The sequence below is a fragment of the Notechis scutatus genome, chromosome 3 (genome assembly GCF_049901735.1).
Source record: "Notechis scutatus isolate UNSWTSFEM ecotype Mainland chromosome 3, rNotScu1.2, whole genome shotgun sequence".
NCBI lineage: Eukaryota > Metazoa > Chordata > Lepidosauria > Squamata > Elapidae > Notechis > Notechis scutatus.
In genome coordinates, this window is record NC_142011.1 from 74,155,161 (window position 1) to 74,169,986 (window position 14,826).

Here is a 14,826-nt window from a genome sequence, read left to right on the forward strand (position 1 = left end):
GGCTCTAACCCTTACCCCATTTCTCTCTATTTTAAAGCAATTGGTGCATTTTAAAAAAAAAAGGAGCGTTTCTTTGAGAGAGGAAAAATTACACTTTGAACTAGGTTTTAATTTTTTTGAGAGTTTGCTTGCTATTTGGATAGGAGAGATGCAGTTTGTTACAGAAACAAGCTTGTTGGTAAATATGAATCAATGCACCTATTACTCAAGAAGTCCATCCCTAACAGGAAAAGAGAATTGCAATTATATTCTACCCATAAGTTTCTCATTCAGGTGAAGAATGCAGTCCATAATAATTTTGCCCATGCTTTGAAATAGTCAAAGCAACAACTCGTTGATTTGGCCTGGCCTGATGTCCTAGCTAGATTGGTATAAGCCTTTCTTCCATTACATTTTCCTATTTTTCTCCTACAGTGATCATGATTTGGATGGACAACTTTTAATTTTTATTTGTAGGTCAGCTTGGGAAAAAGTGATATGAGGAGAAAGATTTAATCTCTCCTTGTCCAGTTTCACCCTCTCATTAGTATAATTATCATTTTGAATTTTCCTGAGCTACATATTCATTATACATAGTTTAAAATGGAACTACGTATTTATTTCTTGTACTAATTTCTTGGCTGTCCCTGTAAGCCAGAGTAAGATGAAAGAATGATATCTGACTAATGAGCATAATTTTCTAATTTTCATCTCACAAAAGAAACCTAAAATAAATTTACTTTGTCCTGGGCTTCCGGTTTGAGCTTCATCGGCGACAGATAGAAATCCGCGATCGTGCGCGGTTTTGGTCTGGGCTCGCCACTGGAGTGCTCCAAGCCGGCTGGTTTCGGGACTAAGCCACCCCGTAGAGGTGGTGAAGAGGGGGGAGACTGCCAGCAGGGTTGAGGAGAGCCACATCTCTCCTCCTCAGCTGGCCATTACTCCCTTTCCCAAAGGCGGTTTCAGCGGTGGTCAGAAATGGCCACCTCAAAGAAGAACTCGACCAGAAAAGAATGTGCAGGAGAAAGATAAGAAGTGAAAGTTTTGGCTGACCGGGTTAAATTGCAACAACTAAGCTACCCTGGAATTTAAGCTAAAAAAAAAAATAACATCGTTCCCAAAGAAGAGTCTGAAGCAGCGAAGGAAAGTGAAAAGGGAAAGGTTTGGTGTGTTTTTTCTTCTCTCCCTTTCCCTATACTGACAACTAAGAGACTTAAATAAGAAATTGGGAAAAAAAATCCACTTTGACATCAACAGGCAATTAAGCTGAAAATAAAAAAAAATGTCAAAGGGATAATAAAGATTTCTGGGCACTAAAATTTTTTTATAATCAGGAAAGGAGAGAAAAAGAATAAAAGGGCAGGATCTGGGGGGGAAAAAAGGAGGAGACTGCCTGGAATTAAAAGGAATCTACAGTAAAACTTCAACAAGACTTCTAAAAGGTACATTTTAACTGAAACTTGGCAACTAAACAGTAGAACCCCAGGAAGAGAAAGTGAAAAAAAAAAAGCAAAAAGAAACAGCTTGCGTGTATTTGAATTACTTGGTGATCTTTGGATTCTTGGTTATTGCATTTGAATGACTACAATTAATCGGGTGGTTGTTTAAAAATTTATACAATGGCACCACTTCTGGATGAATTGAAAATGGAACTTAAAAAGTACAAAGAAGATGCACAAGAAGGGAAAGGTTCTTTTGGTTTTGTTTTTCAATTCTTAGAAATGGAGATTTGGAACTATGAGAAACAACAAGAAACGTCTGCAAAACAAGAAGACTGGGACAAAGAAGAAGCCATCTTTAATGAACAAGTAATTCTATGTGGGGAAGAAAAAGGAAAGGGGGGGGGAAAGAGAATGGAGAATTTAAGACTTAAAAAAACAACCAAAGAAAAGAAAAATAGTTTGAAAAATAAGTATAATATTGGAAAGCAACAGAAGAGGGGAATACAGAAGAGAGAAATAGAGGTAGAGAGACAAGGGGGTAAAAAGGGGAGAGAGAAGAAGAGAGGGAAGTAGGAAAGAAAAGAAGTTACAAAGGACAGAAACAAGATATAGAGAAACAGGGCCTATTTAGAGATAATGGGTGAAAATTTAACTGAAAAAGAGATTCTGTAAAGGTACATAAGATTGTATTGTGATATTAGTAATAGAAATAATTTTAGAAAATTGGAAACAATGTATGATTAAAATGAGGGATAAAATAGTTAGTGTAATCTAGTGAAATGTTTGTTAATAAAATAAATGAAATAAAATAAATGAGAAAATTGAATTAGGAAGGGACGGGAACATTTTAATTAGTTAATGTTTTATAAAATATAAGTGAAGGGGGGGGGGAATTAATTATGGAAAGCTTATAACTGTTCCCATAGAAGTATGATATTTAATTGAAAAGTAATGTTAAAGAAGTTAAGATTTTAATGAATATTAACATTAATGATAGACTTGAATTGGAATGGAATGTGTTGTTTTAATTACATATATTTATAATCTTTTTTAAAAAAGAATATAGTGTGTATTTTAAGAATGTACCAAGCAGAATCCGAATGGAAGTTATGTATTATATTGAATGTTATAACTTTAAGGTATATATTGAAGCCTAAATAAGAGTTAAATGGATAAACTTATAGATATAAAGGTGTCATACTCCAATCAGCAACTACAGGAGAAACTTTGTTTAATGAGAAAAGATAATATGAAATTGAAACAGGCCAGACAAAAAGTATAAATATAATGATTTGAATTGAGACGAGATAATTAAAATAAAATTGAGAAAATTAAAAGAGGGGAGAAGCTATGTAGAAAATGTAAAACAGTAATAAGATATGGAATAGAACATAAAAATGAGCATGAAATTGAATTTGTGTCTGTACGAAGAAATGCAACCCGGGATTACGCTACTTTAAAAAAAGATGTTTTATTTGTATTTTTTTGTGAAAACTCAAATAAAATTTACAAAAAAAAATTACTTTGTCCTGTCCTGTACCTGGATCATGTCAACATATATTGAAATATCCCCAGCATCCTTTCTTTTCCCTACTTCCATATCACAAAAGTTTCTTCTATTTAATATACATTTCCACAAGTCAGGATTCCTATTCTGTGGCTTAAAAAAAACCATCAGTGAAGAACCACCACAGTTATCCCTTGGAAAATTTTGTTCTGTAATCTTTGCATTTGCAAAGCTTACCAAGATTATTTCTCCAATACTTCTATTGGAAAAGAGATCCATCTTGCTTCAGTCATTTTATTCTTGTGGAAGAATATTCCCTAAGTTAATATAATCATATCGTGTGAGAAAAAATCCCCCCCACTTATTTCCCCAAAAAATTATGGTTCATATATATAAGTTTTATCTCTCTAATAATACTTGGGAGGAAGAAAAAACCCTCCTTTTACATAATCCAATTTTCTAAACTTGTGAATTTCTTCACGTTTATTCTTACTGGGTGATCTATTATTGGTTTCTGGATGCAACATTACAGTAACTGCTGCTTTAGTAAGCAGCCAACTTGCTTGTTTACTTGTGGAAGGTATCCCTACATAATCAAGTTTTGCAGCTGTTAAAGGATTGAAACCATTTTATTTCATAAACCTCAGAATAACACTAATATTAATTGGTAATTAATTTTTAAATATCATTTTTACAAGCTTCAGGATTATGTATGTATGTATGGTAAATATATTTCATTTTCAAGGACATTTTGCCATTTTTTTTTTAAAAAAAATACTTATATGCCCTTAACTACCTGCATGAATTTTCCTTCTACATTTGACTATAAATGTAACTCCTGGGCATTTTTATCATTATGACTATACAAAATTATTCTCTTACATGCCAGATTTCCACAATTCAGGATTTAATCTTTCTACGATGATCACATGACAACAGATGATATCAGCATGAGTCTTCACACTTATTTCTTAGATATATTGGCAAAAAAAAAAAAAAAGGCCATTTACATTGGTGCCTTAAACATACCCTATACAAGAAGATAGTCTTGAAATGTAAACTTGCAGATATGAACAACTTTTAAGCTCCAAATCCTAACATATGACAGTCTTTCCCGAGGACATCTAAACATAATTGTGGAGGAGGTTGATAAAATAAATAGAATTAACACAACATACTAGTTTATATGTTATGGTCTATTTGAGGCATTCTAAAGCCCAAAAAATGTAATAAGTTCTCAATTGACTACTAAGAAAATAAAGTTTGCCCATTGTAAATTTTCTGTTTCATTGTTATTGTGGTTATTTTTTGGTCCAGTGTACATTTTAAAAAAATGTATAAAATGTTAATTTTAAATGATTAAATTTCATAAAAGTATATTGTGAATTATTAATGAGCCACTCTAGATCAAACTATATGATTAATACATCTTTTATATTTGTTCCATTGTATTGAAAACATTTTAAAATGTTCAAGACAGAGCTTTAAAACATAAGCACTTCCAATTTTTATTATAATGTAATCATAAATTTCATTATACTTTATGTTGTGATTGGACTTTTATCACCAAAACTTTTATCATCAAGTGGCACTTCCTTATAATGAAATAAATTCCTAATCCAGGTCCTATCTATTTATTAGATTGCTTACTAAGATTCTATTCCCTTTGCAAAATTCATTCCAATTATATACTTCAAAGATTGGGTTACCTTTATTATGAATTTCTGGAAATTCTGCAAGATTCAATGTTCCAATATAACACTTAATTTGGTTCACACATTGTTGGAATTCACTGGAAAGATGGGATATTTTCATAGTAATATAAATTCTTATCATGCAATATGGGCATGTATCCAAAGTAAAATTGAATAATGGACATCTATTGACATGGATATTGGTGTGCATAATATATTATTAGACACATCTAGAATGAATCATTTTTTATTCTATCTTTTCATCAAAGAACTTAGAGTTGGCTCTTTCTATAGTTTCATAGATCTCACAGGTAGGTAAAGTTAAGTGAGAGAGATTTACTCAAGATCAACTGAGGGGATTTGAATATTATTATTAATATTATGTAATATGTTGTCACTACTAGGTCTGATTTAGATCATTTTTGTAGTCTGACTAGCAGAAGTTTCATGTTCCCTTATTGTCCAGTTATCAGTTGTAGTATCAAGTTCCAGTTTGAAATCAGCCCCAAAATTATCTAGGATACTGTCTGAGATGCTCTGTAAGCAAAATTATAGACATCTACAAGGAAAATCAGGTGGTCTGCGTTGATTCTTGCTAAGAATTTTCATGTCCAACAAATAGATATGTGTGGACTGGGGCACTGGCCCAAAAAATAAGCTGCATTGTTTAATTGGTCTCTCTTCTGATCTTAGTAGTCAACCATTTTAACAAATGAATGGAAAGCTATTATTTGAAGAAAGATTATTCCTTTAATGTATTCTCTGTTAGATTCCTGACAGATCGGTGACATTTGTTAAATTCAAAGTATCACTTTTTTATTGTAACCAATCTGTACTTTTGATGTGGCATCGCAGTGTTTCCCGAATAATTTCATTCACTGATCTCATGCTGACTAGATGGCATTCAGCTTCTGTTATCCCAAAAAGCTCTCTCATATAACCTTGTTTTATTCATGAGGCAGAACTGGTGAGAAGTGGATTTGGTTTTGTAATTCCACTGAGTTATTAGTCATGTGGATTTAGCTTTAGATGAGACATTCTCCTTGATGGAAAAAACAAGTTAGTTTTACCAAAGAGGCTGGCTTTCATTTACTTTGCATGTAATATAAAAATGGTGGAAAGTGCTTAAAAATAATCAGCAAAGCAAGAAGCAGCAGCAGCAGTAGAAGAAAGAAGAACCTTTCTACAAACATCTAAACAGGTCAAAGGAACATTTTCAACCAATTTTTCTGCAATGAGTGTGTGCTGAGACTAATCCAAGACTTGATCCAAGCAGGTAGAACTGATTTGATTTGAACCCTATGTGATTGTTGCCTTCTCTTGTTTTGCTTGCACTTCCCCTTTCTCAATAAACTCTTTATTTTACATCTGCAGCCTGGGCTTTGTTGACTTTAGAATAGAATTCTTTAGAATATACCCCATTTGCAAAACTGCAAACTTACATAGCTACGCTGTTTCAGGCATTCACATTTAAGTTCTATAATTCTGGGTGGTAGGCAGGAGAATTCCTATCACATTCCTTTGTACTTCCTAAGACTGAGGTGAAGACAGAAGTGTTGAGCAGATGATTAAGTGTTCTTAACTGGACAGCCTAGGAAACATCTAGCTTTTTCTGGGGGCTGCTTGATTAGTCTTCCTTATACGTTTTTAAATAGCCCTTCTCTGGTTTTGTAACATTTACGTATAAGCAAATTACTGGTACATTATTATTCAAGAAAACAATGGCTGTGTTAGTAGCAGTATTTTTTTTCTCCTTTCCCAAATACAAATATTTCATACGTAAAAGCAGAACTATATAATTAGTCTTATATAGACAAATAATCAGAAATGAGGCTTTGGGATATGAAAATGTATTGAGGCGGGAAATTGATTTGCTCAGAAACAAGTGCAAGAAGGGTAACTAGGGAAAATGTTTTGGCCCTTTTTAATTTTATATTTTTAAAAAAATGATGCATTATCAAAGCGCTGAGAAACACTAAACATATAACAAACTTGCACAAATTACATAGAAGCAACTGCCTTCCAGTTTGAATATAATATTTCTATAATCTTAAGGGGAGAGATGACATTTCCAACATCCATTTTCCATATATTTGTCCAAAGGATGCATTAGAAATTGCTTTGTAATTTTTCCTTTCCCTGCAAAAAACATTCTGTTTGCTAGTTTGCAGAGATGTAACACATTTGAGCAGTTTTCTGTTACAAATAAGCAACAGAAACTGATGTATAGTCAAGTTACAAGTTGATGTGTAGTAAAATTCTGATAAAAGTGAAAGGAAATAACACTTTTTGTAAGCTGCACTGTGGTGGGCTTACAGTAGACATTTTTCAGAAGATAATGAGTGAACATAAATCATAGATTTGTGCATTCTTCAAAAATGAAATAGTACTTCCAATACCACAAAGCGCAAGACTTGCCTATGACTCATTAATGCAATGCAACAATATCTTTCATTACGTTTCTGCTCATTGCCTGCACCAAGGAGAGAAATTGTTATGAAGCATTTTTCAGGCTCACATATCTGAAAAAGACACAGCTGCTTTAATAAATAGTGAAGAGGAACTGAAATTGCATAAAATGTGATGCACTTTTTTCTCATTGTTTTATGTGCAATTCTAATGAAGGCTGCTTATTTACTATGAAAATTCACTCCACGTGGAGACTATTAGCAGGAATAACTTCTTTAATTCCTAGCCTCTGTTACATGCACAAAGACCCACAGTCGTTTTTCAGAGAAAGGTATGTCTACAAAAGGCCAACTGTATCCTCTTTCACGTTTGACTTGGAAGATGCAGGCTAATGAAAACCAACTTAATTCGGTCTTAGTTTATTTACTAAGCTGAGTTCAAGGATTCATTGAACCATAAAGTTCTCTGGATATCTTCGATCAGGCCAAAGCTATGCTGGCCTAATCTTTCCTCTTCACACTGGGTAGATCGAGCCGAAGCCACGCTGGTCCGATGTTTCCTCTTCACATTGGGTAGACCAGGACAGCCCCGCGGGCCGGATCTGACCACATCATGGGCCAAATCTGGCCCATGGGCCTTGAATTTGACACCCCTGCCTTACAGGCTTGATACTGTAGTGGTAAAAATAAGACAATCCCCACCCCATTTAAAAAATCACTTTAGGAACAAGAGAAAAGATGTAACTCTAATGAAGATGAAGAAACATGGCTTATATTTAAGTAATAGACTAGTCAGAGAACATACCATGAAGTTTAGTTCAGAATATGTATAATGGAATTGCGGGGGTGGGGGGAATGAGCCCATTTTAAAATTCAGCTGGTGATGGATTAAGATTTCCATGGCCTTCTGCCAATGGGGGATTTAAATCTAAAATAAAGGTTAAGAAAAACTATGTTACAGAAAACCCATCAATCACCAAAAGCCTATTTATGACTATGCCTTAAAGATGAGAAAATAAGCAGCTTGTGATAAGTTATGGCTTGGGAATGTGCAAAGATACAATAATCAAGGACAACCAAGAGTTGTAGTCCAATCCAGTTTTAATTAAAAACAATTCTGTAAATACAAAGTAGACTTTAAAGATCTTGGACTCTCAACAATCCCAGCTTTTAGATTAGAATGCATTCTTTGTCTTAATCCAAGATGATTAATGCTTTAATTTATAAATGATGAAATATTGTTGTAAACTTGTATCATATGTTGTTTATAGTGTTTAGTGCTTAGACATATTCCATGTGCTTTCCAGAATGAACAAGAGTTCTCCCACTCAGAAATAGAAATGCAGATGGAGAAGCGTGCCTCTTTTGACCTTTTCATTCATTCAACCATAATTGTGCTTGTCTGAACACCAAATCACAAACTAACCAATCTCCTTAAGCCTCATATCCTTCAAGCCAGTGTGATTTAGTTCACTGCGTCCTGTGAACCAGTTAACCCTAGATAACAGTGCCTTGTGAATGGGGCAACGAAGTAGAACTTAGTACTAAGAACAATATCAGAATCATCTGCTCTTATACGAGCAAGACTTAACTAGATCTAAATCTCCCACTACAGGTAGTCCTCAACTTATGGCCACAACTGAGCCCAAAATTCCTGTTGCTACAGTAAGTGAGACATTTGTTAAGTGAGTTTTGCCCCATTTTACAACTTTTCTTGCCACAATTGTTAAGCGAATCATTGCAGTTGTTAAGTTAGTAACGTGGTTGTTAAGTGAATCCAGCTTCCCCATTGACTTTGCATGTCGGAAGGTTGCAAAAGGTGATCACATGACCCTGGGACACTGCAACCATAAATATGAGTCAGTTGCCAGGTACCTTAATTTTGATCACATGACCATGGGGATGCTGCGATGACCGCATGAAAAATGATCTTGAGTCACTTTTTTCAGTGCTGTAACTTTGAACAGTCACTAAATAAATTGTTGTAAGTTGAGAACTACTTGTATTTCAATTTTTAAAATGCTTTGAAGTTGAAAGATAACTTTCCAATCAGTGGTGGTATTCTACCAATTCGGCCTGGTTCTGGCGAGCCGGAAGCAGCGATGAGCAGTGCAGACCAAACCAGTTCTCTCCGCTGCTCTGCTGTTGAGCCCACCCGCCCGCCTGGGCTCCCATACTCATCTTTATCCTCTGAATTTGAAGCGCAGGTGCTTTGCGCGGCACAGAAGAGTGCCGCGTGCCAGCTGCTGAAGCGATCGGGATCGTGCAGGCTTGCAGGAGGTGAGTCAGAATGCCTCTGTGCCTGCGCAAAGTGCTCGTTTGGCACACATGTGGATGCAAAGTGTGTGCATGCGCGCAAAGTGCGCCCACCAAGCCACGCCCATCGAACTGGTGATAAAAATATTTGAATCCCACCACTGTTTCCAATGACTTTCCAAAGTCATTCAAATCCATCACTTGACTTTGGAAATAATTACAGTACAGTAATAAGCTTCCCCTAGTTTTCAACTGATCCTACCTAGACCATCATGAAAAAAAGGAAATTGGATGACTGAAGATCAGTAGCAATAAAACTTGGCAGTTCAGAATAGCTTTATAACAGTGGTCCCCAACCTTTTTTGTACCACGGACTGGTACAATCCACGGACCGATCCATGGACCGGTACTGGCATCAGCACACACAACCAAGGCAAGGCGAGCCGAGCGACCGGCCAGCCAGCCGTCCCCCACTTCTCGCCGCCACCTTCAACTCCTCCTTTGTACCTTCTCGCGATCGATGGGCTTTTCGGGCTCTTTCTTAATCTCCTCCTGAGTAACGCGAGACTCCACCGCCATCAGGATGGCTCTTCGTTCGAAGCCGTCCTCCCCCCTTTTCGATGAAACTAAGGCACGAAGATTCCTTCAGCACCCAAACGCCACTTTCCAACCAACGACCGACAAGCTCACCTGGAAGCATTTTCTCAAGCGCCGTCGAAACAAGATGGCGGCACCCAAGCAAAATAGGCAGCCCGGTACAAAATGATCCACGGACCGATACTGGTCCGGGGCCCGGTGGTTGGGGACCACTGCTTTATAAGACATAAAAAGGAGGTATGGATTGGGTAGACATCCTTGCTTTTCAATCTATCAACCATTCAGGTTTGTTGCAAATGGTTATTATGTGAAGAATCATTTGAACACTTCTCCATATTTTTTTTTTTTTAAAATTTGGGACAAGTAAAATGGATATCATGCAAACCTTCAGCTGTAAATTGCTGTCACCTTATCTAGAACCATTAGGAATTACATTTGAGTAACACATGACAGGGCATCACACATGGTATTAGGCAGGAAGTCCTAATAAAACCAGTGGGACTTATTGCTAAGTAAACATGAATAGCATTGTATTCTGTGTTTATTAACCCAATAGATGTTGTGGAACAGTGAAGTACTGCAAGTAGGCTCTGTAAGGAAGGAACACACATATCACACATATGAGAGGAAGGGAAAAAAACCAGAGTCCATCATTTTATATCTAAACCTTTATTAGAACAAATCTTAAGAGCTGTTAAACAATAAGTAACAACAACTTGTGTTAAATATTAAGTTTTGCAAAGATATTTTCAACAATATGTTTCTAAAATTTCTGCACAGCAGAAGCAAATAGATTTTAAGTTCAGACGGCCATGTGCTCAAGTTAATTTGGTTTGAGCACAAAAACAGTCGCTAAAAATCACATTTGAAGTAGAAATGTGATCAGCTGAGAAACAGAAAACGTCCTTCATTTGTTACCATGCAAATTATGAGTACATATTTGAAATGGTGATGTACCCCTTATCACAGGCTGCATTAAAGATTAAGGAAGTATTAAAATACATCTCAGAAACTAAGAAGCTATTAAGTTCCTCTTTTATTACCATGAACTATAAATGTTAATTAACATTTTAGAAGGGGAATAATAGATTGTATCAAAAGTTAGAAAATTAAAACTCATCCTTTAAAATAATATCTTATCTTTAGATGGATTTTAGAAATGAAATAGCCTTTTAACACCTGTTAACAAAGCAATACTTTACACTAGTGTACTATGTGTATTTCCTTGTTCCAATTTCTTGTACTTTACAAAGCAGGACTCTAAATTATAGAATAATTGATGAAGTGATTCTGACAGCTAATTAGTGCATGGAAGTACAAGACGTTGTATAATTGGCTCTAAAATATATATCTTGATTCCAGGAGCAATAATGAGTGTTTCTAATTTTAATAAAGCCAAAATTTACCCTTAATTCCATGAACCTAGGCACAGTTAGTCAGAAGCAAGGGGATTTGCTACCAAATAAATTCAGTTAAGCTTTGTATCTAATATTTAACACTTTTTTTTCCTAAGCAGAGTATGGGGTTGCTGGAGGAAACAAATTTGTTTCATTTAATTCAGTAAGATTTACTTCTGAGCAAACATATAAGGTTTGCACTTTTAGATGTCCTGTTGTCCTGTTAGACCTAAGAAATACTTTTTAAAACTGCAATATTGTAAGTTTTGTTAAGTAGTATTTATGCAACATGACTGACATTAATGGGAACTATAATTGTCCTGATGAAAGCAAGGGCAGATGCAAAACTAAAGGGGCATGCCCATTCTACCTGTGGTTAGGTAGCACTGCTATCCAGTCACAACTGCCGCTGCTAGTGTAACATTCATTTGTGTAACTTCAGAATAACGATTACTAAATGGCCGTAGAGTTCAGAGGACTACTTTGCAAAATACCCTTCCAAGTTTCCATTCCTTGAAAAGATTCCTCCCTGGAATTGTTCAGCAAGTTGGCCAAAAGAGCACTGCAACACAATTTGGCACCCATATTTTCTATGCTTTGGGCGGGGGGGGGGGAGTCTCTGGGCTAATCATGAGGGCCGCATTTGCAGACAACCAACAGAATGGTAATCTGAGCATGCACACAAATGCTGAGGGCGCAGCCCTACTCCACTCAAGCCGCAGGCTCGGAGCTCTGTTTTTACAAAGCACCCCGCATGGTTTTCATCAGCTCTGAAAGCCAAGATATCTACAGGCATCACACATACAAGGCCAAGCAAGACAAATATTTCTTTTCCTCCCAGCGTTCACATGGGAGCTAGTCTGTAGGACTGCCAACTTCACAGCTGATCCCCGTGGCTGTATCTGGAGCAGCTGTTTCATGGCTAATAAAGCAAAGAAACGGGCAGGAAGTGCAAAAGACTGCAAACATCACTGCAGAAAAGCCCAAGCACTTTGAACAACTTGGAATGAGGAAGAGTTTCTGAATTCCTGCCTTGCTTCACAAAAATCACCTTTGCCACTTGAGGTGATTCTCGCGCACAACTCTTAATTGCCTTTATACAACTAGGAAACCAGAACTGAGCTGGAAGGGACCTTGGAGGTCTTCTAGTCCAGCCCCATGCTCAAGCAGGAAATCTGACCTTATACCATTTCAAACAAGTGACTGTCTAGTCTTTTCTTAAAAAGAGTTGCCCAATGAATTTCCAGCCTTTTGTGTAATTCCTAAATAAGCTCCTCACCCCCTTTCTTGGACATCTACCCATTTCCCTCACTTCATATCCTTTTTATTTTTCTTCTTTTGCTGGGAAAGAAGGAAATGTGTTTTTTGTTTTCCACATTCAAGTATACAGAGAGTCCTCAACGTATGACCACAGTGGAGTCCAAAATTTCTGTTGTTAAGCTGTTAACGGAGTTGTTTCATTTTAAGACCTTCATGCTACAGTTGTTAAATGAATCATATGGGTGAGTCTGGCTTCCCCCATTGACTTTGCTTGTTGGAAACTGGCTAGGAAGTTCACAACTGGTGATCACATGACCTTGGGACACCGCAACCCTCACAAAATACATGACAGTTGCCAAGCGCCTGAATGTTGACCATGTGACTATGGGGAGGCTGCAGTGGTTGTGTGAAAACTGGTCATAGGCCACTCTTTTCAGTGCCAGAGTAACTTCAAACAGCCACTAAATGAATGATGATAAGTTGAGGACTAGCTATATACCTTAATTTACAGGCAATATTACAGTGGATAATATTACAGTTTTTTTGGAAAAAAAATCTTGGGTCTGCTCTTTCTGTCATGTGGCTTCTGGCAGCTATGTATACCAGTGCTGATATGGTTTTTGTGACATGGGATGGGAGAAGCTGGATTGGTTTATTTTGGAGTTAATGCCACCCTAGTTAGATTGGGGGAAAGTGGGGTGCAGATCTAGGCATTGCTCTGGAAGTTTTTCTTTATAATTTGTTTTATCTAATTATTCTTTTTTTTTTTTTTGTTGTTAAGAAAGACTTTCTAAAATTAGGATCATCTGGTAATATTTCTTAGCAGGGCAATAAATATTTGTTGTTAATTGTCATGGATCAAATTGCCACTCAGATTGCCACTTTCACCTGGCTGAAAAGTTGGCATGCCTATTTCTGATCTCCTGGATAGAGGAAGTTGAATAAATACCCCAGAAAACAGGTTTATATGTGGGTTGCAGCACATGTTGAAGTGGAAAATCAGCAGACTCAGTAGCCTGAATTATAAATCAAGCAGGATAAAACTAGGCTGAAAAACCTATTCCCCTAAATGTTATATTGCCTACTGCTTTGCTTTTAGAGGTGGGAAAATACAGATTTTATCACACTTGCAACTACATAAACCAACCAAATTTGTACCAATACTTTCAAGTAAATCGAAAGAGAGTTTTTGTTTCAAGCAATAGTAGATTAATGGTTCAAATGGTGCTTGTAAATTTTGGAACATAAACTAGTTGATACCAATAGCCAGTAAGGCACTTTGTATTGGAGCACACAGCTGTACAGGGTAGGAAAGTGACAAAACTTGAAATGCAGTCAAGAGACATTTACATATTCTTTGACCATATATATTGAAAAAGGACATTTACAGGTTTTCTTCCTTGGAAACTCTTAACATTGTTTTGAAAAAAATCTGTTTACTCACCTAGGACAAAAATTTTAACAGGAAAACATTTCATACCTCTTTTTCAAAAGAAGAAAAATAAAAGAAAACAACAACCAATGTTTTAATAGTCTTCCACTCCAAAACATCCAAGCCACAGTAATTAAAGAGAGAAATCAAGAGAGAGAGAGAGAGAGAGAAGAGATACAAAAGAAATCTCTCATGTTTCCTCTGTCCCTGGAATTTTAAAGATTGGTGTCACGACAAACTCAGATGGTTTCACAGGTACAATAGCTTTGGTATAAAACTTGCACAAGTAAAAGCTGACAATGTATTGCAGAAACAATGCACCAGACCCAACGCAGTGGTGTGGTCAGGACAGTCCACCTTCTCTAATGTCTCTTGCTTTGCATGTTATGCTTGTTGAGTATCTTCAGTAGAGATTTACTCATGTAATAAGGTCTTTTGGTAGAACCATCCTGACTTTCTAAATCTCCCACTAGGAGGAAGAAAGGCAGAGAGCAAAAAATGAAACCAATCCAATACTCCCATCTGCTGGCTCTTTTGTGCACAACAGCAAACACCTGGCGAGATATCTATATATCTATATCTATATTACACATGGGATGTTTTGGCATTTATTATACTGTAAACACTGGTGCAATAATATAATCAGCCCTTTAGAATCAGGTGGGCTAGATGCTGCACCAGTTCCATCAAGAAGGCTCTTGACTCGAAGGAGTGCAGGATCCAAGCCTATTTCAATGTTATCATCTCATCAAGAAATGATTTCTCTAGTACATTATGACTTCTCTAAAGCAAGGAAGTGCATTTGATCAAGCTTTAGCTTTATGGTAAAGCACTATATGCATAAAATGGACACT

At 36.4% G+C, this 14,826-nt stretch overlaps 1 protein-coding gene across 1 annotated transcript in view; it reads right to left on the bottom strand.

Annotated features, from left to right (window-relative positions):
- Positions 1–13,891: 13,891 nt before the first annotated feature.
- The window catches only part of SLC44A5 (solute carrier family 44 member 5), a 198,570-nt gene continuing 197,635 nt past the window's right edge, over positions 13,892–14,826 (bottom strand). The window contains exon 22 of the mRNA XM_087960483.1: positions 13,892–14,441. Within this exon, the coding sequence (XP_087816609.1) occupies positions 14,335–14,441 (107 nt within the window). The 3' untranslated portion in view covers positions 13,892–14,334. The remainder of the gene's footprint in view (positions 14,442–14,826) is intronic.